This window comes from Paramormyrops kingsleyae, chromosome 25, assembly GCF_048594095.1.
Source record: "Paramormyrops kingsleyae isolate MSU_618 chromosome 25, PKINGS_0.4, whole genome shotgun sequence".
NCBI lineage: Eukaryota > Metazoa > Chordata > Actinopteri > Osteoglossiformes > Mormyridae > Paramormyrops > Paramormyrops kingsleyae.
This window is the reverse complement of record NC_132821.1, coordinates 33,752,232-33,776,705: the sequence shown is the minus strand read 5'-3', so window position 1 is coordinate 33,776,705 and position 24,474 is coordinate 33,752,232. Positions and strand designations below refer to the sequence as shown.

General features: G+C 46.6%; 1 protein-coding gene across 1 annotated transcript in view; it reads right to left on the bottom strand.

Moving 5' to 3' along the window:
- Nucleotides 1-8,804, bottom strand: part of LOC111855387 (uncharacterized) — a 32,058-nt gene extending 23,254 nt beyond the window's left edge. The window contains exons 1-5 of the mRNA XM_072707100.1: nucleotides 8,680-8,804; nucleotides 6,145-6,222; nucleotides 5,784-6,066; nucleotides 3,811-4,086; nucleotides 1,877-2,606 (exon numbers count right to left, since the gene is read on the bottom strand). Coding sequence (XP_072563201.1) covers nucleotides 1,877-2,606; nucleotides 3,811-4,086; nucleotides 5,784-6,066; nucleotides 6,145-6,195 — 1,340 coding nt within the window. The 5' untranslated portion in view covers nucleotides 6,196-6,222; nucleotides 8,680-8,804. The remainder of the gene's footprint in view (nucleotides 1-1,876; nucleotides 2,607-3,810; nucleotides 4,087-5,783; nucleotides 6,067-6,144; nucleotides 6,223-8,679) is intronic.
- Nucleotides 8,805-24,474: the final 15,670 nt, after the last annotated feature.

Below are 24,474 nucleotides of genomic sequence, written 5' to 3'. Positions count from 1 at the left end.
GCTGTGAGGGCAGATGAGGAGGCGAGTTTGACGAGTTGCCCTGTGGGAGATCCTGAGACTTCATGGGATCCCCCCGTACAAAGGTTAGGCTCCTCCTGAGACTTCATGGGATCCTCCCCGTACAAAGGTTAGGCCCCTCCTGAGACTTCATGGGATCCCCCCGTACAAAGGTTAGGCTCCTCCTGAGACTTCATGGGATCCCCCCGTACAAAGGTTAGGCCCCTCCTGAGACTTCATGGGATCCCCCCGTACAAAGGTTAGGCTCCTCCTGAGACTTCATGGGATCCTCCCCGTACAAAGGTTAGGCTCCTCCTGAGACTTCATGGGATCCTCCCCGTACAAAGGTTAGGCTCCTCCTGAGACTTCATGGGATCCCCCAGTACAAAGGTTAGGCCCCTCCTGAGACTTCATGGGATCCCCCCGTACAAAGGTTAGGCTCCTCCTGAGACTTCATGGGATCCTCCCCGTACAAAGGTTAGGCTCCTCCTGAGACTTCATGGGATCCTCCCCGTACAAAGGTTAGGCTCCTCCTGAGACTTCATGGGATCCTCCCCGTACAAAGGTTAGGCTCCTCCTGAGACTTCATGGGATCCCCCCGTACAAAGGTTAGGCTCCTCCTGAGACTTCATGGGATCCCCCCGTACAAAGGTTAGGCTCCTCCTGAGACTTCATGGGATCCCCCCGTACAAAGGTTATATTAGATAATATAAAGGTTAATCTAATATAGTCTATTAGTGCCGTTAACTATCAGAAACACACAAAGCTTGCACAGGAGGTGGGGGCTGGAATTGGACTCCCAGTGAGAATCACCATATAGCGTTGGATTAGATGATTGATTAGTTTGTTAAAAGGTTTTTTTTTGCCATGACGGGCAGCTCCAGCTCTACCTGTTTGTGATTCTGTGCTCAATCCTGAGCTATTCATAGCTTTGTTTGATGCAAGCAGTTCGTGAGGGATGTGTGTCTGTGCATTTTGGGCAGTTTTTGCCCTTGTTTGTCGTCACAGCATTTTATATTCTGTAGTCCTTCATCTCCTTCACTTAAGTGTCTCTGCAACTAAGCTCTACTTTGACCCTCAGTGAGTCTGGAACCTGTGTTTGGCTTATTCACACGTTTAAAAACAACAAACGAGAAGTGACCCTGAGAAGGGAATTGGATTATGTCAGTGTTATCTACAAAGCAATGTCACCCCTGAGCTCAAGTCAGTCTGTATGAGGGAATAAAACAAGACACAGAAGTCAGTTTATCTGGTTTTATTTTATATTCAACAGGCTTTATATAAGACAAATTTGATGGTAGAACAGAAATTGAACGATTCCCTAAAACTTATCAAATTCAACAAAAGGCAACACTACTAGGAATATTCCAGCATCTTCCAAAGGTTTATCGAGAACTTGGTTATGGAGAGTAATACTACTATAATCATTATGGTTATGTTTATTATTATCATACACTAGCTTCAGGCAAATACAGTGACAAAAAAATGAAAAGATCAAACCCTTACATGTATATATTTAGCAGATTCTTTTGTCTAGAGCAATTTGCAAATGAGGAGATCTTGGGGTCGTACAGCAGGGTCAGCCAACGGGGTCGTACACTGTCCCTGAAAAGAATGGGGTTAAGGGCCTTAGTCAAGGACCCAACTGTGATATAATAACTCCACCAGTCATGGCATTTGACCCCACAGCAAGGCCAGCGATCCCACCACCCCTAAAGGCTTGTACACAATAAATGCATCAATCTCTTCACAGACAGTCCCTGTTATAAAAACTAGCAGTATGTCGAGTCAGATCCAAAATGACTAAACAGACACATATTTACTCCTCACTGAAAATGAGATCATATTTTCACTGATTGCTCTTTCTGTGCTGGGTGGCTATTTAGTGCTGCTTTTTTTCATTTTTTCATCCAGGTCTGTTGAAGTTTTTTCCAGCGTTTTTTGCTTTTCTTTCTTCACCTCCTCTTTTTCTCCCAGAACTTTGCCTCCCTTGTTTTTCTTCTTGCTGCCCTTTCTGGCATTTATTAACATCTCGTTGGTGTAATGGCCTCCTCCATTCTTTTCGATCAGCTCCTCTACCTTGTCCAGCAGATTTATGACCTGATTGGCATTCCATACATCTTTATTGTTGAAGACATGATATCCACCCTGGCATTTCTCAATGAATTCTTTAAGCTTTGCATCACCGCTAAGAAATCGGTCAGCAGCGTCACCCAGAACGTCCCCATGTGTGAACAGCACCATGGTGTATCGAGCTGATTCTGGGCCAAAAACCTCCTGGATGATGTTCAGTGTTTCCTTTTCTTCTTGTGTGAATCTGCCCACCTGCAGCAGCACCAGGAATGCATGAGGCCCAGGAGCACACAGGGAAATACACTCTTTGATCTTCTTTATGAGATCATCCTTGCTCAGCTTCGTGTTAAACAGGCCTGGAGTGTCCACCACTGACATCTTTCTCCCACAGGCTTTGCCTCTGGCTTTAGCACAGCTCATTGTTACAGAGTAGTTGCTGACTTCTGACTTAAACTCTTTCCTGCCCAGGATGGTGTTTCCAGTTGCACTCTTCCCCACTCCAGTTCTTCCTAACAGCACAATTCTCAGCTCATGCTCTGTGGGATAACAATCGTTATTGTAATAAAACTCAAAATGACATATAGACATATTACTTTTGTAGTTTGTGATTACATATTAATAAATTCTCTAGCAGTTATCAATCATCAGTTTATGATGTTTAGGGTACTTAGCTTCTACCACAAAGCCATTCAATCATCATAATCAAGTAAAGAACAAGAAAGGACAGGGCTCCAGACCCACTTTTCCAGTGGTAACACTTATGCTACCAGCTTTCTCAGATGGTTACGCCAGCACATGATTTGGTCACATCCCTTTTTTAGTGCAGCATAGTATAACTCAGTGACTTTGCATGCTGATGAATATAAGCGTCATATGGGGATCAGAAGGAGTTTGGTTATTATGTGAGTAACAGCACTCTCGCCGGGTCGAGTTAAGTGAAAGCCCTTTGTCCTTGGCAGACCATTACACTGAGACGGTGCCCCATCTGGGCTTCGTTTTGGGGTCACTCAGTTAAGGGGTGGCAGCGATTAGGATATTCGCTCTCCTTTTAGCTGATACCTCGACACTGTGCTCGCTGACGTAGTGAGTGTGCACAGGTGGTTTGATTTGTTTCCGTGTGATCATTATGGTAGTGTTTTGTCGGGGTGGGAAGCGTGTGGAGTGTGGTAGTGTGATTTTTGCTGTGACACAAACCTTGGTATCTCTATAAGGTGTTTTAATAAGGGGTAAATGTGTATTTTGTTGTAAAACCTTGGTCATAACATTGTATCTGTGGTGCCACTGGCAGAATCCTCGCTCGCTTGCTTGCCTTGTTTTTGTGCCGCCATCATAGGCCCGGGGGGGGGACAGAAATGTTTTATGTCATTTGCCAGCTTGGCATTGAATTTGGACGTTTTTCTTTCTTGTAACAACAAACTGGTAAAATACAAGCCTTCAGGCGTTTGGGGTGTGTGGACTGTCTCACACCAGCACAACTGGTCAGAACCAAATTGGAGGGTCCTGGTGCCCCATTTCCACACCAAGCGGCGTAGTGGAGGCAGATGGGGATTACTGGGGCAGTGTCCTCTTTTGGGGTTTTAATTAGTGTGTGTACGTGTTTAGCTTGATGTTGTGCATCTATTTTGTATATACTATGTATTTTATTTTTGTATTTGTATTTTATTTTATTTATCTTTTATAACCAATAGCATTAGTGGAAACATATACAATGACAATAAAGACATACAGGTGTGGTCTTACTTGTGCAGGTTTTGATGGTGACAGGTTCACTCTTGAGATCGGTGTCTTTCAGCATAGTGCACACAGAGAGGCTGTACTCCGTTCCTGGTTTCAGGCTGGACAGGACAACCTCGTTCTCATCTGTGATGATGGAATGGCTCTGGCTCGAGTTGCTCTCCGTCCACGTCACACTGTAACTGTATGTAATGTCCTCCATCCCCTTTGGCTTCTCCCAGTCGAGGGTGACAGACGTTGTACCCAGAGAGCTGATGCTGAGACTGCTGGGCGGGGAGTGCGCTTTGGGAAACAAATAAAATATGTTGATATTTATAGTACTGTTAGCCATTGTATAAATGATGACCAAAAATAAACGTAGCCTTTCCTTGAAATGATGCCTACAGACTGTCAGCTGTTATGCTTCTCAGTATGTAATAAATGATAACTATGGCACTCTACACAATTATTCTCTTAATTAACTGCGAGTAATTTTAGAAATGCAAATGACACTTTAAGCCAACATGACAGCTGTCTGTGTATCTATTTCTGCAAAATATATAGGTATTTGATCACAAATTCACTGGAGATGTTATAGAACCTATGCATGGATATACTGTAAATGTTGAAGGTGTATTGCATATATATGCTATACTGCCAAAAGTATCGGGACACCCCTCCAAATCCTTGAATTCAGGTGTTCCAATCACTTCCACAGCAAACTCAAGCACCCAGGCATGCAGGCTGCTTCTACAAACCTTTACGAAAGAATGGGTCGTTCTCATGAGCTCAGTGAATTCAAGCGTGGTACCGTGATAGGATGCCACCTGTGCAATAAATCCATTCATGAAATTTCCTACTACTGCTACTAAATATTCCATGGTCAATTGTTAGTGGTATTATAACAAAGTGGAAGCATTTGGGAGCAACAGCAACTCAGCCACGAAGCGGTAGGCCACGTAAAATCACAGAACACAGTCAACGCATGCTGAGGCGTACAGCGTGCAGAGTCAACTGTCTGCAGAGTCAATAGCTACAGACCTCCAAACTTCATGTAGCCTTTAGATTAGCTTAGATTGCGTAGAGAACTTCATGGAATGGGTTTCCATGGCCGAGCAGCTGCATCCAAGCCTTACGTCACCAAGTGCAACAAAAAGTGTCGGATGCAGTGGTGTAAAGCACACTGCCACTGCACTCTAGACCAGTGGAGACATGTTCTCTGGAGTGACAAATCACTCTTCTCTGTCTGGCAATCCGATGGACAAGTCTGGGTTTGGCGGTTGCCAGGAGAACGGTACTTGCCTGACTGCATTGTGCCAAGTGTAAAGGTTGGTGGGGGGGGGGATTATGGTGTGGGGTTGTTTTTCAGGGGTTGGGCTTGGCCTCTTAGTTCCAGTGAAAGCACTTGAAGCAATTTTGGACAATTTCATGCCCCCAACTTTGTGTTACTGTGTTTGAGGATATGGCCCTTTTCTGTTCCAACATTACTGTGCGCCAGTGCACAAAACAAGGTCCATAAAGACATGGATGAGCGAGTCTGGTGTGGAGGAACTTGACTGGCCTGCACAGAGCCCTGACTTCAACGCAATAGACTCCTTTGGGCTGAATTAGAGTGGAGACTGCGAGCCAGGCCTTCTCGTCCAACATCAGTGCCTGACCTCACAAGTGGTCTCCTGGAAGAATGGTCAAAAATTCCCATAAACACTCCTAAACCTTGTGGACAGCCTTCCCAGAAGAGCTGAAGCTGTTATAGCTGCAAAGGGTGGGTCAACTCCATATGAAAGCCTATGTATTAAGAATGTGATGTCATTAAAGTTCATGTATGTGTAAAGGCAGGTGTCCCAATACTTTTGACAATATAGTGTATATTAGAATTCTTCTGATAACAGCCAATTATACTGATTAAAACAATTTTCAGAGGGTAACGTCAGCATTCATGCAGTCTGGTCTTTGAGTACAATTATCAATGTGAAATGTGCAGTTCATGCCAGAACTCTTACCCATATTCATGACTTTCTGTACTTTTTTAGCCAGATCATTCATTTCCATTTTCTTCAATACAGCATGAGTTACCCGAAGTGCTCCTTCAGTATTATAATAGTCTTTCATTTTTTTAACTGTATCCATCCGGTCGGCACGTTCTAACTGACTGACTGGAATGGGCTCGAATTCCTGCAGCACTTGTGTGTTCAGGTGGAACTTGAACCGCTTCAACTCATCATCCACTAAATCGTCCATGATTTGCAGGAGAAAAGGGCGGACGTGCTTCCGTGAAGCCTGGAACTGCAGGACAATTTAAACAGGTTAACAAGTCAGAACAGAAGGCAGCAGAAATCACAGCACTGCGGACGTACCACTCACCTTAAACGTCCGTCTCCTTACTTTGGTAGGGATGCACAAGAAATGGCTCATTTTGATATGGTGAGGTCACTGCAGATTCTGCTTGGTCAAACACAGAGTTACAGTTTGTCAAGTCTAGAGCTGGGCGATATAAATGATATATCAACATATGGTAAATTTAAACCGTAAGAAAATGAGAAGCTGATAAACTGTTGATAAGGAACATCGTCTGTAAACACACATCACATCACAGAAATGAATGTAGTTCCAACTAAACATATGTCTTTTAAGAACAGCTAACCAACAAACATAACCAGATTGGTTGAATTTGCGAAGCATGCCACATGCTGTTGTTTTGGTAACACGTGAGTCGAAATGCTTTTGCAATATCATGGAACTAATAAGCATTCAGGGGAAACGTCAGATGTTGGTAAAGGAAGCAACAGGAGATCTTGTGGATAAACGAGGTAAAAACACGATGGTGGTGCGGCGGTACTTTGGCAGTTTTAAGTCTGGTGTTGTGTGTGTTATGTAGCGCAGTACCTTTGGTGACCAGCAGAGGGTTAGGAAGAGGTAAAGACAACGAGAAAGGAGACTGACGAGTCAGAGCATGTTGTAGGTTTGCATGGAAGATGTTGGTGGTTAAATAAAAGTTAATTGCTCATGAAACAAGGTCTCTTCAATGAGATATGAGGGGACTGGATACCAACAACAGAACTTTGTTATCTGGACCTGAAAACATCCGCAACTATCTGAATACAGCTGCTAGACTGAGATTTTCCGGAATCTGCCTGACCAGCCGTTAGCTGCTGTCTTGGCCTTTTAGTTGAGTACTGAAGTCTGCCCCTGATGCCCTCACCTGCACACATACACACAGCCCCCCCCCCAGTCACTGTCAACTCAAAATGCTGAACCAATATGTCATTATAGCAGTGATCTTTTAATTAAATCCTGTATGGAAATGTCTTGGACAGGCCAGAAAGTTTAGGAAATATACCTACTTCTCTTTCACTGAGATCCATGATCCTGAAACATATCCGGCTCTGGAGCAGTTTAACTCTGTAGCATGAATTACCGTAGTGATGGGTCCCGCTTAATAGAGAACCAGCATCATTACATCAAAAAGCCAGAGTCACTGCTACTTATCCCCAAAGTTATCCAGCTTAGCAAGGAATCTGGCTTCATGATTCAGGCCCCTGGTTTGCATGTTAAATGCATTTTTTAAGAAACATGAATCATTAATGGAGAATGTTATTTAGTGGATGGACAAGATGGAGTCAGACTTCAGAGACCTCAAAGAGGTGAAAGAGGACTCTGCAACTAAAAAGATTATACGATTGTAAAATAACTGTTTCAGTAAATTTGTTTATGCTTTTGTATGACTGCTGCATATTCTGATATGTTTGAATTAATATTTTATCCTGTAATATGTTTAATTACAATACATAATGCCGGAAGCAACACGCGTGGATATGATCCACAAACAAGTTACGCTAAAATGTTACCAATCCAGATAAGTCTTTTAACCAGCTGAAGAGTACCTGATGGCCGAAGGTATAAAATGCAAATGCTCCTTTGCAAGGACCCCAAGGATTATTCCCCATGGCAATTGATTGCTGGCGGTTTATCTCTGGAGTATCAGGGAGCATACAGGGGAATTCCAGTCCATATACACCTCTTTTCACACAGTGGTAAACACTCCCAGAAATTTGTGCCAATTAAAACTGGAAATACTGCAAGCTTATGTCACCACTTGAAGCATTACCTGGAAGGAGCAGTGAGCATCCCAAGAGAAAAATCCTGTAATAAACTGCACTGTCTGCATTTTCAAGTTTCTCCATACAGTAAGAAAGTTTATTTTTGCATGATTTTATTATTAAAATTAGACTTGCGTTTCAAGTCCATTCAGATTGTCATCTGTCATGGCAGCTGGGCAGGGTGCAGGCATAAAACAGGCACCCATCGACTTTGCAGCTCCAAGACAACAAGGGAGTTTATTAGGGAAACTGAACGAAACCAGGAGGGCATAAAAAAAGGACCACGAGGGGTTAAAAAAGAAAGACGAATAACTAAAAGGAACAAAGATATAACACAAATGAGGATAATTGCACAGCATTAAAACACACATTCTGCTGCAATAACCCACTGAAGAAATTAATACACAGACAGACTAAACCAGGTAACGAAGATGCAGAAGCGAAACATGAAACAATTAACAATTAAGTCAGAGAGGGCACAGGACAACGAGCAATCAGGTAGAACAATTAACATATATCTTTGAATACTCGACAAATAAACAGGTTATATTCAGATTCCAGCAGGAAAATAATTGTAGCATATAAAAAGTAAAACAGAAAGGAATAGAATGTGTGAAGTGTATCGAAAAGTATATTTAACTTTAACATTTTACAGACTTTGTAAGATAATGTTAATCACTAAATTTGGTCTCCTAATATTGAGGATGTTTTCCAGGTACCTGCACAATAGTGTTACTATGTGCTACACATTTAAGTGGAACTGCCAAACTCTTTGTGGTATCATTGACTTAGAACCTACCTTTAAGCAGACCTATACGGCACCCCTGCCTGAATCACTTAGCGATCCTGTCCTTGATGCCTCTTGAACCAAACACGCCAAAAACTGGCACCTTCACTTACTAATAAACCATGTAATTATGAAGGCAGATCCGATCTTCTATGGAACTGGGCTGGGTCCATGATCGTGTATGTCTGTCAGCCAGATCACACCCCCACCACGCCCCACCCTCTAGGATATCGTGTTACTATAGTTTTGTTTATCTAAAATTTAGTTTTATAGTATTTTCAATTTTATTTTTTTTATTTGTTTTTATTATTATTTTATTTTTTTAATTTATTATATATATTTTTTTTATTGCCCACCACCACCCCCCCTCTTCGAAGAACAACTTTATTTTACATTACATTCAAAAGCAAAGAGTGTGGCCGCTCCGAACTCACCAGTACCGTGGAAAAAGGAAAAAAAAAAGAACAACAAGCGTAACAATAACAGACATCAATCACCATGGGGAGAGGGGGAGAGAGAGAAAAAAAAAGGTATACAGAAATAATAACACTAATAATGTAGGTGGGATGGAAAAAAATTAAGTATAGGGGAATACAGAATACAAACAACCATAAGAAACATAACACTCATCAAACAACAAAAATTATAACAACATCAGTATAACAACAGTGATAATAATAATAATTAATAATGTGACAAATCGGTATTATATATATGTAGCATACACACACGTCATCGTACCGTTATATATGTATATTTCAATTCCTATATCTATAACATACCCTAAAAAGTAATAATAATAATGATATTGATCACTCAACCATTCTTTTATGTATGTGCAAGTGTAGGTGTGACCTGATTTGTCATTGTATGTGCTGGCATTTGGGCCCCCGGGCAACCGAGGCCATTTTTTTATTATTTTAATCGGAAAAGCATTAAACGTGCATACAAATTATTGCTTGAGTTCACATACATTGTATTCTTTTTTTTTATGAGGGTAGCAAAGCAAAATGGAAAACTACAGAGCCCCTAAGGGGACATAAAATTATAACATTTTTTATTTTAACTTTCTGGTGCACAGCTGAAACAATCTGGCCTTCTTGGGGGGGGGGACTCGCCTTCTTCGGGGAGGAAGGGGAGGGGGGACTCGCCTTCTTCGGGGAGGATGGGGGGGGGGACTCGCCTTCTTCGGGGAGGATGGGGGGGGACTCGCCTTCTTTGGGGAGGATGGGGGGGCGGGAGACTCGCCTTCTTCGGGGAGGACGGGGAGGGGGGATTCGCCTTCTTCGGGGAGGATGGGGGGGGGATTCGCCTTCTTCGGGGAGGATGGGGGGGGGACTCGCCTTCTTCGGGGAGGATGGGGGGGCGGGAGACTCGCCTTCTTCGGGGAGGACGGGGAGGGGGGATTCGCCTTCTTCGGGGAGGATGGGGGGGGGGATTCGCCTTCTTCGGGGAGGATGGGGGGGGACTTGCCTTCTTCGGGGAGGATGGGGGGGGACTCGCCTTCTTCGGGGAGGATGGGGAGGGGGGACTCGCCTTCTACAGGGAGGGGGGACTCGCCTTCTTCGGGGAGGATGGGGAGGGGGGACTCGCCTTCTTCGGGGAGGATGGGGAGGGGGGACTTGCCTTCTTCGGGGAGGATGGGGGGGGGGACTCGCCTTCTTCGGGGAGGATGGGGGGGGGACTCGCCTTCTTCGGGGAGGATGGGGGGGGACTCGCCTTCTTCGGGGAGGATGTGTTGAACTTATAGTGTTGAATTGACACCACAGAGTGTTAAGTCACAGGCATTCCACTCCTTCACAGATTGCAAACTCATATGGATGGCTAGTGTTGGGGAAATTACTCACAAAATAATCCATTACAGACAGAGGTGGAAACTTCAGGTCCAGAAAGAACAAATGTAGGCTTTGGCCTCCCTAAGGGTATCCTGTGTGGGGCTGCCTGGCGTTCCATTGGGGGCCACTAAGGTTCACCCTGGGGGAGGTTTCATGGAATAGAAAAACAGGGTTCATTACCTGGGCAGCATGATGGCACAGAGGTTAGCACTGCTGCCTCATAGGAAGAAGGTCCTGGGTTTGGGCCTGGGTCCTTTCCGTGTGGAGTTAACACACTCTCCCTGTGTTCCCGAGGGTCTTTGCCGGGGGCCCTGGTTTCCTCCTGCAGTCCAAAGGTGTGCTGATTGGTGTGTCTAATTTGGCCCTGTGGTGTGTTGGTTCCTGCCTGTTCCTGGGATAGGCTCTGGACCCCCTGTGACCCCAGTGGGGATTAACCTTCCCTAACAATAGATATTTTGTTTCATCTCCAAGCTTTAACCTGCCACAAAAAATGCAGCAAGACCTGCTCATACTAACCCTGATGGAGCAAACCCACTGAGGAGAGTTCTTCAGGATTCCAATTGAGTTACACACCTATAAGTACCACTGTAGTACAAAAGGCAAGCAGCCAACTGGCAAACACCAATTAACTCAGACAACCTAAAGACTCTTAAGAACAATGAAATGTGGCATGCCATCCTTGATTGTGGTGAGTTTCTAAATATCAAAAAATAAAAAAAATCTTTCACCAGAATGCTTATTTTTTTTTGTAAAAAAACAAGTACTGATTATATTATTGCTTTTGAATGTACACAAAATAATTTGTCTAACTGGCTGAATAAGAAGTTTATCATTTGCCCAATTTAGTTGTCTGTCCTACATAGCTGTTTAATGTATGACCATTACATTTTGTTAATTTAACTCTGTAGTTAATATTACACCTATTTACTGTATTAGTTAATATTATTTAGCCAAATTCAATTTTGTCAGACCAAAAGTACAGCATTTCCTTCTAATTTAGATGTGATAACTACAATTAGGCATTAAAATGTTTGGCAAACTCAAAAGTGTTATTGTAATCAGTTACTTAAGAATTGTTCATTGGAAAGATGAAATATTTTTTACAGTGTGTCCTGGTTATGATGTTGAACTGCATCCGGCCTTGCATACAGTCTTCCAACTTGGAGGGAAAGATTTTGGGGGTTGGTGGCAGGATTGGCACTCCAGCCACCGTAAAAGAACTCACAACAGCTTGGTCTAAAAAGACACGATACACTTCTGCTGTCCGCAGTAGTCAAAACTGTCGGAGAGCTAATACGGTCAGGCCTGTCGGAGAGCTAATACGGGCAGGCCTGTCGGAGCGCTAATACGGGCAGACCTGTCAGAGAGCTAATACGGGCAGGCCTGTCGGAGAGCTAATACGGTCAGGCCTGTCGGAGAGCTAATACGGGCAGGCCTGTCGGAGAGCTAATACGGGCAGGCCTGTCAGAGAACAAATACGGTCAGGCCTGTCGGAGAGCTAATTCGGGCAGGCCTGTCGGAGAGCTAATACGGTCAGGCCTGTAGGAGAGCTAATACGGTCAGGCCTGTCGGAGAGCTAATACGGGCAGGCCTGTCGGAGAGCTAATACAGTTAGGCCTGTCAGAGAACTAATACGGGCAGGCCTGTCGGGGATCGGGGCTGGTGTGATGCTGAGGCGTCGCCTCCTGCATGGCGGCACTTGGGTCCCATTTTGAGGCGGCCCATCCAGGTAGGTGCATGGAGCATCTTGTCTCTCTGGCAAGATGACCATATTCCCCTGCTGTTGGTGGAGCTTGTGAACTCTGCATTTCGGCAGGGGGCAGTCTCTGCCGTACGTAGACTGAAGAGTGGCCAGATCTGTGTAGGTGGGTAAACCTACTTTTGGTCTGGTCTGTCTGATGGCCGCCATACTCAGGAAGTAGCTGTTGCTGTAGCAGATTGGCTCCATGTTCCTAGGAGCTTCAGGTCACTGGCTCCTGGTTCCAACGCCCTGAGCCACATTGTTGGACTTGGTACACCAATACTGGTAGTGCAGCATTCTGCCAGTGTTCCCAGAAGGAGGTGTTTCATCTTGCAGGACATCCTGGATATTATCAAGAGAAGTCACAGCGCATAACTTGGTGGCAACTCTAGTCCGTACTGGGAACTGAGGAGGACGGCTATGAGGGCTCTGAAGGCTATGAGGGCTATGAGGGCTCTGAAGGCTATGAGGGCTCTGAAGGCTATGAGGGCTATGAGGGCTCTGAAGGCTATGAGGGCTCTGAAGGCTATGAGGGCTCTGAGGGCTCTGAAGACTATGAGGGCTCTGAAGGCTATGAGGGCTATGAGGGCTCTGAAGGCTATGAGGGCTCTGAAGGCTATGAGGGCTATGAGGGCTCTGAAGGCTATGAGGGCTCTGAAGGCTATGAGGGCTCTGAAGGCTATGAGGGCTCTGAAGGCTATGAGGGCTATGAGGGCTCTGAAGGCTATGAGGGCTCTGAGGGCTCTGAGGGCTATGAGGGCTATGAGGGCTCTGAAGGCTATGAGGGCTCTGAGGGCTATGAGGGCTCTGAAGGCTATGAGGGCTCTGAGGGCTCTGAAGGCTATGAGGGCTCTGAAGGCTATGAGGGCTCTGAAGGCAGGTAAGGGACAGTGTGTGGCTCAGTGGGCTAAGCCTGTGTTCCTATAATCACAAGGTTGCCGGTTGAAACCCAGCCACAGCATGTCTGTGGGTCCTTGAGCAAGGCCCTTAACCCCCAGCTCCCTGGGTGCTACTATAGGTGGCTGCCCGTCGCGGACGGCTTACTCTACAAAGAGCAATCTGAGGGAGGCATAAGGACAATTTCCCAATGGGGATTAATGAAGTATTGATTATTATTATTATTAGACGAATCTGTGAGCAGGTGACACATCATCTGTAGTGTAGTGGCTCACGTCCTGCTTACAGAGGAACTGAAGCATTACGCACATCTGAATCTGTTCCCCAGAGACTTGCAGTTAAGGGGGGGGGATGGAACAGTCCTTAAGAATGACACTGCATATTGCACGAGTGGTGAATCAGCTGGGAGTTAGGGAAGGCAGCAGGGATCTGTGGTATCCGGGGTGAACTTCTCCAGGCTGGTGGTAAGGCTGTCCTCCTGGCATTGCAGGTAATCTTTACTTCCATTTGAGAGTCAGGCGTCATCCCAACTGATTGGAAAACGGGACTTGTAGTCCCCATCTGGAAAGGAAGGGTGATCCCCTGGACTGCTGCAACTACAGGGGGATAACACTGCTCTCAGTGCCGGGTAAGGCTACAATCATTTTCATGATTTTTCAGACTAGATCTGTCTTTGATGGGTAATTAGATCGGTTTCTTACCCCACCTACCATATCAGATGGGTCTAATCTCTACCTGTCTCTTTACCATCGGATGTTTAGCTGCAGTACTGTTTTGCCTTGTCTTGGATTGCACTGTTTGTCCTATCCCATGATGCCTTGTAGCATACGAATTTCCATGGCACACATGTGACAATAAAACTTAAAACTTGAAAAACTTGAATTAGGATTAGTTTGGGTTTTGGGTTTCAAGCTTGGAGTCATGAGAATAGCAGCATAAAATGTCTGGTAAACAACTACTACCTGTTTAACCTGATCACACTTTTATATGAAATACACCTGTGTGGTAATTCGTTTTTCCTAGGAAAGACTGTGACCGTGTCCACTTTTTCAATTAACGTTATAGTGTTTGCTACAGAGAACACTCCCTGCAGGAAAAGGGCAAATAGCAGATGATACATACATGTTGGAATGGACATATATCTTCACAACACTGAAATAAAAATAAAACTTTACAACATAAATCTGTGCATATGTAACATTATTTACAACATACTTGACTGTATTGTATCCATCTACACATGCATGATGGGGACTGCAGCTGTGGCTATGGAATTATATACTAATCTTCAATACACTGTATTATACTGTGTTGGGGAAGTTACTCACAAAAGTACTCCATTACAGACAGAGGCGGAAAGTTCAGGCCCAGAAAATACAAATTGAGCCCAAGGTTTTGTTTCAAGCAACCAGTTGAGTATAACTCACAACCATACAGCAAGACAGGGAGCACCAGGACTTTAAAGGCTTGGACCATCGTCCTCTTGCAAAGATACACCCACACCCCACACACCCCTTTCCGGTGACCTCATGACCCCCCATGGTCTCCCAATCCATCTGCTGACTTCATAAGAAGAGTCATGAGAGACATGAATGTCGCTGCCGAGGTAAGTGAATCTCTCGATGAGGTCGACACTCTCCCCGCAGACAGACACACTACTGATGGCTCTGCCTAGGCCTGCCTAACACCCAGTCCATACAAGCATAGAACAGAGTAGGAGCAAGAACACACCCCTGGTGAATCCCAGAATCTACTAGGAAGAACGCGGAGGTTCTCCCTCAGCTATCACTATGGCAATGGAACTGATCATCCGAGCTTCAAAATGGGTTGTAGGAGAAGAGCATCTGCAGGCCGGGCATCGGCTACCTCCCATTCGCGCCTATATGAATGACATCACCACCCTGACCTCAACTCTCACATACACTAAGAGGTTGCTGGAAAAGCTGCATGCTAACATATAATGGCTAGGATGAAGTTGAAACCCAGCAAATCCAGGAGCATATCCTTTGTTGGAGGAAAACTCGTGGACCTGAGATTTCACATTGACAAAACAGCTATTCCAATGGTGTCAGAGATGCCAGTCAAGAGATAAAGGTAGTGGTATAATTCAAGTCTTAAAGACTCAGACCAGATTGACTAACTAAGGGAAGAAACCATGAAAGGCCTTGATAGTATAGACAAGACCTTGCTTCCTGGCAAGTTGAAACTGTGGTGCATTCACACCAACTGTCCCTTGTGAAATGACGAGCAGTAGAGCAACAGATCAAAGAGATAGTAGCTGGAGGAGGCAGTCCTTGTCACCAAGACGTTGTGGTGTTTTACTACCAGCGCAGTGATGAGAAAGGACTCGTATCTGCTGCCATGCATTGACGATACACTGGATTACATTACTGAGTAAATGTGGTTTAGCTCTTTAGACCTCTTTAGTGGCCAACTGGCCCCCAAAGCCCACCCTGAGACCGTGTTCATCATCATTCAAGGGCTATGGCAATTCTAGTTGATGCCATTCGGCCTGTGTAATGCCACAGCCACCTTCGAGAGGCTAATGGAGCATGTCCCCCGGACCCAGTGTGTCACCTAACTTGATGATCTGCTGGTCCATGCTGCTGATTTTTCCAGGGCATTGCAGAACTTGAAGAATGGAGAAGAGAGATGTGAAAAGAGAAAATGATATAGGAGGACAAAGGGGAGAAAATGAAGGATGTAAAGGATGAGAAGAAAGGAGAGAAAGGCAGGGCAAAGCAGAGGAACAAAGATAAAGGGTAGACAGGGAATAGATTGATATAGACAAGTGAACCCACCTTGATCTGAGGTAAAATCTCAGTCAAAAGCTAGGTAGTGAAGCCTTTCTTCTTCCTAAAGAGGTCCATCCGGCTTGAAGGGGAATGATCAAGAGCATCAAAGAAGTTCTCATGGAGACTTCTCTCCACCACTCTGTTGAATTCGAAACATACCTGGAACATAAAATATATCAAACCATATATAAGCCCATAGTCAAGGTAGTATATTTACTTGACACATATATGAGGTAACTTGGGCAGTTAACTGTAAATGTTAGCTTACCAGCAAGATTATCCTAACTGTAAACGTTAGCTTACTAGCAAGATTATGCTAACTTCATACAGTACTAGTGAAACTATCTTTGGTATTTCTTCCGCTGAGCCAGTGCTTAGCACTATAGTCACTTTTCCACTAGTTGCTGATGATCTCTGGACAGAAAAATCAAACCAAGATGGTGCATATGCATAGGGGATGCTTTTTTGTCGTTTTTTCCCCCCCGGGGGCATCGAAGTGCATCCCATTACAACTCAGGCCTTGTCTGTACATGTTTCTGGTATGAATAAACTGTGCTTAATATCTGCAATGTGATTATTCATCAGTTAAGAGGAATTCAGTGAACCTGTCAGTCTCATAAGCTTCTGGCAAGCAGGACTAAATCCGTACTTTTTCCAACTACCTTGTCTGGCCTGAATTTCTGTTGTACTCTGTTCCATGGTATTGTGACATGACATACTTTTGTGTCAGCTCATTATTTCTTAAATATCCTTTAATAAATACATAGCATGTCTAACATTAATCACTTTGATGAGAACATATTTCCAATTTCGTATCTGAAAGTCTCAAAAGTGGTGCAACCATCCAAACGAATGAGCAGAGAGTAGGAAAGTGAGAAAGTAAGAAATTTGTATTTAATAATTTGAAGATTAAATTATAACTTATGCATAATTCAGTATTTCAAACCTTTACACTGATAAAAATTAGCAAAACGCTGTGGTTTTAGAACCCTTAAGAAAACTGAAATAACCACGTGTCCGCTAATTTACATTCAAATGTCAGCCACAGATGGGAAGAGAAGGTGTTAGGACGAATTTCCGGACAATTACGTTGCCTAGAATTAATCATTGTCTTCCTGTTACTGTCATACATGTGAGGTGATTGAGGTGTGGATTGATTCTGATCGTGTGTGGACTGATCATCCCGAGATTCAGATATGACGTCCATGATTCACCGATAATATTATTGTATTAAGGTTAAACTGCATAAGCATGTTTCCCCCCCTTTTTCCTTTTCTCTTTCTGGTCACTTGTATAACTTGTTTTTCACAAATTACTGGCCTCAGAGTATCCTTATCTTACTCTATCCAAGGACACTTACCAGGGTAGCCTGGGTTTTGGAGGGGCTTGCTGAGGATAGGAAGAGGTGTTGCTCAATATGTTTTGCGCACCAGCGGTCGGTAAATGAGACACCTGCCTTGTCTTCTCTTTTGAAAAGTCTTCAAAGGGACAGAGAAAGCACTGCTCATCACTGATTGAAGCCATGCCTTATGGCAGGGAGAAAGTGGAAGCATTGCCCAAGTGTCATGATCCGCTCCGTCCGCTCCCGATGTGTGCCACGCCCCCTCATCATCCACGTGTGCTTTCCCGATCGTGCCCAGCTGTTCCTTGTTGTTTTGGTTTGTCTTCTGTATTTAGTCCGCGTCTGAGTACGTTACCCCAGATCCGTCATTGTATTGTTTCGATGTTCGTCACCTGTCTGCCTTCTCGTCCCAAGTAAAGTCCCTGTTTACCCTTACATCTGCCTGCTCTCGCCTGCTTTCCTGCTCGCCCGCTCCGATCGTAACAGAATGACGGATCTCTCCAACGCACCTCAGGAGATTGTAGACCAGCGTCTCAATCTCCTCCAAGAGGTAATATACTGGCTGAACCAGCCAGAGGTCCGTGAGGACCCTGGATTACGGGACCTAGCCAGAAAAAGCGGGACCCTTCTCGAGGAGATAACCCCGCTCACGGCAGCGCACGTACTGGCAGAGGTGCGTGAAAACCTCCGGCAGCTCTTCGACGGGGTGACAGAGAGGCGGCTCCAGCCGCTCGCCCTCTGCGAGGCAACCCCGCCTCATCCGACCTGCCCCAGCCGGAGAAAGAAGAGGAAAAGCCGGAGACGAACGGAGACGCCCGCGATTCGCCTGGGAGCTGCCTCCCTATCTCCCGCTTACCTCATTGCTGCTCCAGAGGAGTACCTCTCGAACCAGTGCCTAGAGGTATGTCCCACAGAGGCTGCTGCTGTCATCCCGGACATAACCGCCGCTGCGAAGGAACCTTCGCGGGCAGCTTCCCCCTTCCGGGGAACGCGGCTAGCCCTTAAAGGGGCCAGGGCCATCTGGGATGCGATTCCCCGGATACCCAAGGCCCTTAAAGGGGCAGCGCCTGTACGCCCGGCGCCGATCCTGGCGCCGATCGCAGACCTGCCTGCTCCGGATGTGCCTGCAGCACCAGCTGCTACTGCCGCCGCTCTGCCCGCGGCGACGCCTGTCCAGCCTGACCCGCTCGTCTTGCCTGCGGTTCCTGCAGCTGCCACCGCTTGGCCCGCGGCACCGCCTGCTGCAGCTGCCGCCGCTCTGCCCGCGGCACCGCCTGCTGCAGCTGCCGCCGCTCTGCCCGCGGCACCGCCTGCTGCAGCGGCCGCCGCTCTGCCCGCGGCACCGCCTGTCCTGCCGGACCCGCCTGTCCTGCCTGACCCGCCTGCAGTTCCTGCAGCTGCCACCGCTCTGCCGGCTGAACTGCCCGAGGTGACCGCGGTTGCGCCCCCTGTTGGCCACATGCTGGTGGTGCCTGCTGTGGCGCCCCCTGTTGGCCACGTGCTGGTGGTGCCTGCGGCTGCGTCGGAGGTCCCGGTGCCGCCTCCGCCTGCACACATGCCCGCCGAGGTGCCTGCTCTGCCTGCGGCACCTCCTGCTGGCCGCATGATGGAGGTGCCCGCTGAGGCGCCCCTTGCTGGCCACGTGACGGCGGCGCCCGTCCTGCCGGCACCTGAACTGCCTGTCTTGCCTGTCCTGCCGGCACCTGAGCTGCCTGAGGTGGCCGCGGTTGCGCCCTCCGCTGATCGCGTGTTGGCGGCGCCCGCCGAGGCGCCCCCTGCTGGCCGCACGCCCAAGTCCGTCTCGCCTGACCTGCCCGTCTCGCCTGTCCTGTCCGGCCAGCCCTGCTCGCCGGTCCTGCCCGTCTCGCCTGTCCTGTCCGGCCAGCCCTGCTCGCCGGTCCTGCCCGTCTCGCCTGTCCTGTCCGGCCAGCCCTGCTCGCCGGTCCTGCCCGTCTCGCCTGTCCTGTCCGGCCAGCCCTGCTCGCCGGTCCTGCCCGTCTTGCCTGTCCAGCCGGCCCAGCCCGTCTTGCCTGTCCAGCCGGCCCAACCCGTCTTGCCTGTCCAGCCGGCCCAGCCCGTCTCGCCTGTCCAGCCGGCTCCGCCTGCTGCTACGGCCGCGCCCGTGGCCCCGCCTGAGGCCGCCGCCCTGCCAGCGGCCCCGCCTGAGGCCGCTGCTCTGGCTGCCCCGCCTGCGGCCACGCCGGCTGCCTCTTTAGAGGCCTTGACTCTTGTCCGCCCAGGACTAACCTCCCTCATGACTCCCTCACCCTTGCCTCTGCGAGGTCGACGCCCCCCAGGACCCAGCCTGTCAGTTTCCCGTAAGGGACGGGGACACAGGCGTCGGGCCCGGGTCCCGCCCGCCCTGCCCCCTGGCTCGCCCGTTCGGCCCCTGGCGGTGGCTCGGTGGCTGCCTGCGGGTCCTCCGGCTCGGGGTCGGCGGTCCCCTCCGGGTCCCCCCCTGGATCCTCGGTGCCGGTCCTCGGTCCCGCCTCCGGGTCCTTGTCGGTCGCCTCCGGGCCCCCCTGCTCCAGCTGGGCGTCGGACGGCGCCTTCGCCGGCTCCGGCTGCGCCTCCGCCTGCCGCGGCTTCCCCCTCCTGCCCGCCTGCACTGGTGTTCCCTCCTGCTCCCTCCGTGTCCCCTCCGTCACTCCCTCGTCCCGTTCCCTTGGCCCCTGGGTGGTCCCCTTCGGTTCCCTTCTCCCTCTCGCCTGCGGCCCCTCCGGCCGCTGCCCGTCGCCCGCCTGGGTTCCTTCGGGCTCCCCTGGCTCCTCCTCCCTTTCCCTCCGTCCCGTCTGTTTCTGCTCCTCCATTCCCTTCTGGTCCCTTTGTCCCTCCTGTCTTTGTTCCTCGTCCCTCGGTGTCTCCTGTGTTCACTCCCGGCCCTTTTGTTCCTCCGTTTTCTGTCCCCTCTCTGTCTCCTTTCTCGGTCTGCCTGTCTGCGTTTCCTGTTCTTTGTCAGGTCCTGTCTTTCTGTTGGTCCTTGTTCCTGTTCTGTGTCTCTGTCCTGTTTCCGGTGTCTCGTTGATGTTTTGCTTTTGTTTTCCAGGTCCTGTTCCCCGGTCTCGTCCCGTCCGTCGCCTCCTCTCGGGCGCGCCCGGTGTGCGCGCCTTTGGGGGGGGGTTCTGTCATGATCCGCTCCGTCCGCTCCCGATGTGTGCCACGCCCCCTCATCATCCACGTGTGCTTTCCCGATCGTGCCCAGCTGTTCCTTGTTGTTTTGGTTTGTCTTCTGTATTTAGTCCGCGTCTGAGTACGTTACCCCAGATCCGTCATTGTATTGTTTCGATGTTCGTCACCTGTCTGCCTTCTCGTCCCAAGTAAAGTCCCTGTTTACCCTTACATCTGCCTGCTCTCGCCTGCTTTCCTGCTCGCCCGCTCCGATCGTAACACCAAGGATACTTGTCTAATTATCTCTGACCGCACCTAGTGGTCAGCGTGTGTAGGACGCTTACCTCATCCTTAGGATGAACCTTTAGTTCATCTGAAGTGCAAACAGACATTCTGTTGCCAACCTTGAGCCCAAACCAGCGATCAGATTTCAGCTGGATTTGTACACTGGACTGCAAGTATGGTGGTACAGCAGTGATGCACATTAGCTCTTCATCAGCATGTGTCCAAGTTCCCAGCTCGTACAACAGCCAGAAGCAGCAAACAGGGACAGTTGAGTTTTTAACCTGTATATCATTTATATCAGTAACGTAATTCAAACTCATCTTCCTCATTCTCATACACCTCATCTTCCTTCTCAAACACCTTGTGTACAAATTCAGCTGAAATCTGATCGCTGGTTTGGGCTCAAGGTTGGCAACAGAATGTCTGTTTGCACTTCAGATGAACTAAAGGTTCCTGATATGTAACTGACGGTTTGCCATCATTCCCTATTGGAAGCCGCCCAACTTGTCCTGCCAAAGAAGTTAGTCCTGATTTCCTTTAGCAAAACATCTCAGCTTTGGCATGACATTCTAATTACAAACTCAGCAAACAAATCTACATGACACTTTTTCACATACAGTCAGTCCTGCTACAATGTGTTGTATAATCTGATTGATGTATTAGTACGCCAGTCCAATACAACATTGAATTTGAAAAGCAAACAACGTGTTATGGTCTTAGCGAGAAACAATACTTGCACGCAAAAACAAAAACAATCTGAGTGAATGATGACGAGTGAAGATGATGAATGAATCATCCTTTTGAATCAGTTCTTTTCACTGAATAGGTCGGGAAGGTTTTCAAATCAAAAAGAATCAACCTTTTTGCATCCACACATTGTAGGTATAGGAAAAATTAAGCTCAAATGATTTGTTTCTCATTAGAACTACATTATGGTATTCCCAACTGATTAATTAATGAAAGATTTAAAAAATATTTATATATAAAAATCTAATAAATAAAACGTTTAAATAAATAAATAATGATGTATATACATAAACAAACAAACAAACAAATAACTAAAAAAAATGGAATATATATAAAATTTTGATTTTGGATTATGAGAGTATTACTGTGTAACCTGGGTAAAAATATTCATCCAATAAAAATAATTCACCAGGCAATGTGGCAATTCTGTGACGATACTCTTCGAATAGCCATTAAGAGAATATCACAATGCTTTAAAATAAACTTGGGACTTCAAAAGCTTAGGGGTGGTTTGCACCAGTGAAGGGAGGGATGGGAATGTAATGACTAAATTAAAGGAGCCCCCTCACATGGAAATACTGTTCTGTACAGCAAGCACCAGATTCTGAAAGCGTGACCCAAATTATAATGATGGTATAACATGAAAAGCCAGGTTATCAAATATGCTCAGTCACATGGGAGGCTTTGGAGGTTGTTGCAGTGGTGATGAGTTGAGTGCGTGATAGGGTTTGAGCAGGAGCGCACCAGGAGCAGGTCCTCACTTGGAGCCTTCTGTGATGCTCTGTTGGAGCGGTAAGAGGCAGGTGGGAGGCCCAGCTCACTGAAGAGCGCTGCGAGCTTGACGAGCAGCGGGAGCGGGGCCATCAAGACCGGGTGCAGCTGCGGGAGTCCGTGGTGCAGGATCGACAGGAGCTGGAGCAGCTGCGCAGTGAGTTGGCCAGCTGGGAGAAGGAGTGCGACCACCAGAAGCGCTTGGCTGATGCAGCGGAGGAGGTGCTACTCGGCCGGAAGGAGGTGAGTTGCGGCGCCGAGGCCCAGCTGGCTGAGAACCACGGTGAGCTGCAAGAGGCAGAGGTCATACTGCGTGACCGGGAGGAGGCGTGCTGTGCTCAGGAGGCCCAGCCGTGAGCTAACCCTAACCCTAACCCTAACCCAAATGGCAGGAACAACACCAAGGCCCCACTAAGCGGGGAAGGAAGAAGAGCCAGGGCCCGGACGGGGGCACACCGCCAAGGTTTTCCAGGAAGGCATTAGTTGTTGTAGTAGCACTGACTCTACATCAAAATGCTCTGGTAAATGCATAAAACATATTTGGCCCAAATTCAGTGGTGAATCAGCTGAGTTGATCACATCCATGGCCCACATACACATTTTTCATTGGTTCCCCTTCCGTAGGCATCAGCTCAGTATACTTTAATTTTTTTTTCATTTCAATTCAGTTTTATTTGTATAGTGCACTTTCACATTACATTGTCTCAAAGCGCTTTGTATTATCGCCCCGCCCCAAAGCCTTCCTGGAAGAATGTCAGCAGCTTTATAGCTGCAAAAGGGGGACCGACTCCATATTGATGCCTATGGATTTAGAGTGTGATGTCATGAACATGAGTGTGATGTCATGAACATGAATGTGATGTCATGAACATGAGTGTGATGTTCCTGTAGGTGTCACCAATATTTTTGTCCATGTAGTGTATGAATAATTTTAGCTTATTGTTAATTAAAAATCAACGATGCCACCCTTTAAATCATATCGGTATGAGAAAATAAATTCGAGACACTGAAGTCAGTGTTTTTTTTATAGGCATTATATAACTGAATTAAAGAATATAAAATGGAACGATTCCATACAGTTCCAATCCTCAGACACAAAACAGCTGCTTATTGGGAACACAGGTATGGAAATGAGTGCTACTCATCATTATTAATATATTTGTGCTAATTACTTCTTTTGTCCACAAGCTGAAGATAACACTGACAAAGACACTAAAATTTAAAAACGGTGTAGTTACATTAAAATATTTAGCAAAAGAGTTTTGTTCATAGCAACTTGAAAGTGATAAAATCTGGGGGTCAGCGAGCAGGATCAGCCAGCATCCTTATGGGTCGAGGTTAGGGGTCTTGGCCAAGGACCCAAGATTGACATGATCACTCTGCCGGACATGGGATTCAAACCCAAGACAAGGGCAGAGGCCCCTAATCCACAAAGCCACACAGCACCCCAAACTTGTTTTTTTATTTATCCTTTATTTAACCAATATCCCTTCATCCAGGGAGTCCTGGTCAACATGGGCAGCAAAATAAGATAGAAGTTTCACATTAGTGTACAAGCAGAAACACAACAGCCATGAATTTATCAGTGTGCTCACAGACAATCCCTGTTAAAAGAATACAACTTACAATGATTTTATCAGTGTGCTCACAGACAATCCCTGTTAAAAGAATACAATTTACAATGAATTTATCAGTGCGCTCACAGACAATCCCTGTTAAAAGAATACAACTTACAATGAATTTATCAGTGTGCTCACAGACAATCCCTGTTAAAAGAATGCAACTTACAATGATTTTATCAGTGTGCTCACAGACAATCCCTGTTAAAAGAATACAATTTACAATGAATTTATCAGTGTGCTCACAGACAATCCCTGTTAAAAGAATACAACTTACAATGATTTTATCAGTGTGCTCACAGACAATCCCTGTTAAAAGAATACAATTTACAATTAATTTATCAGTGCGCTCACAGACAATCCCTGTTAAAAGAATACAATTTACAATGAATTTATCAGTGCGCTCACAGACAATCCCTGTTAAAAGAATACAACTTTATCCAGTGAAATGCAAGGTTTTGCTGAAAAGATTATCCTTACTGACAAACCACAAAATCTGGCAAAGGAGAGTGATGTGACATTTGATGAATGTTATATAAACAAAGAGGCTTATGTGTGTAAGTAGCTAATTCTATAATCAACAAACGATAGCTAGAAAACAAAAACTATACAAAAAGCTACAAAATGTACAAAATGTTTAATGAATTTGGAAAATATTTAAGTTGAA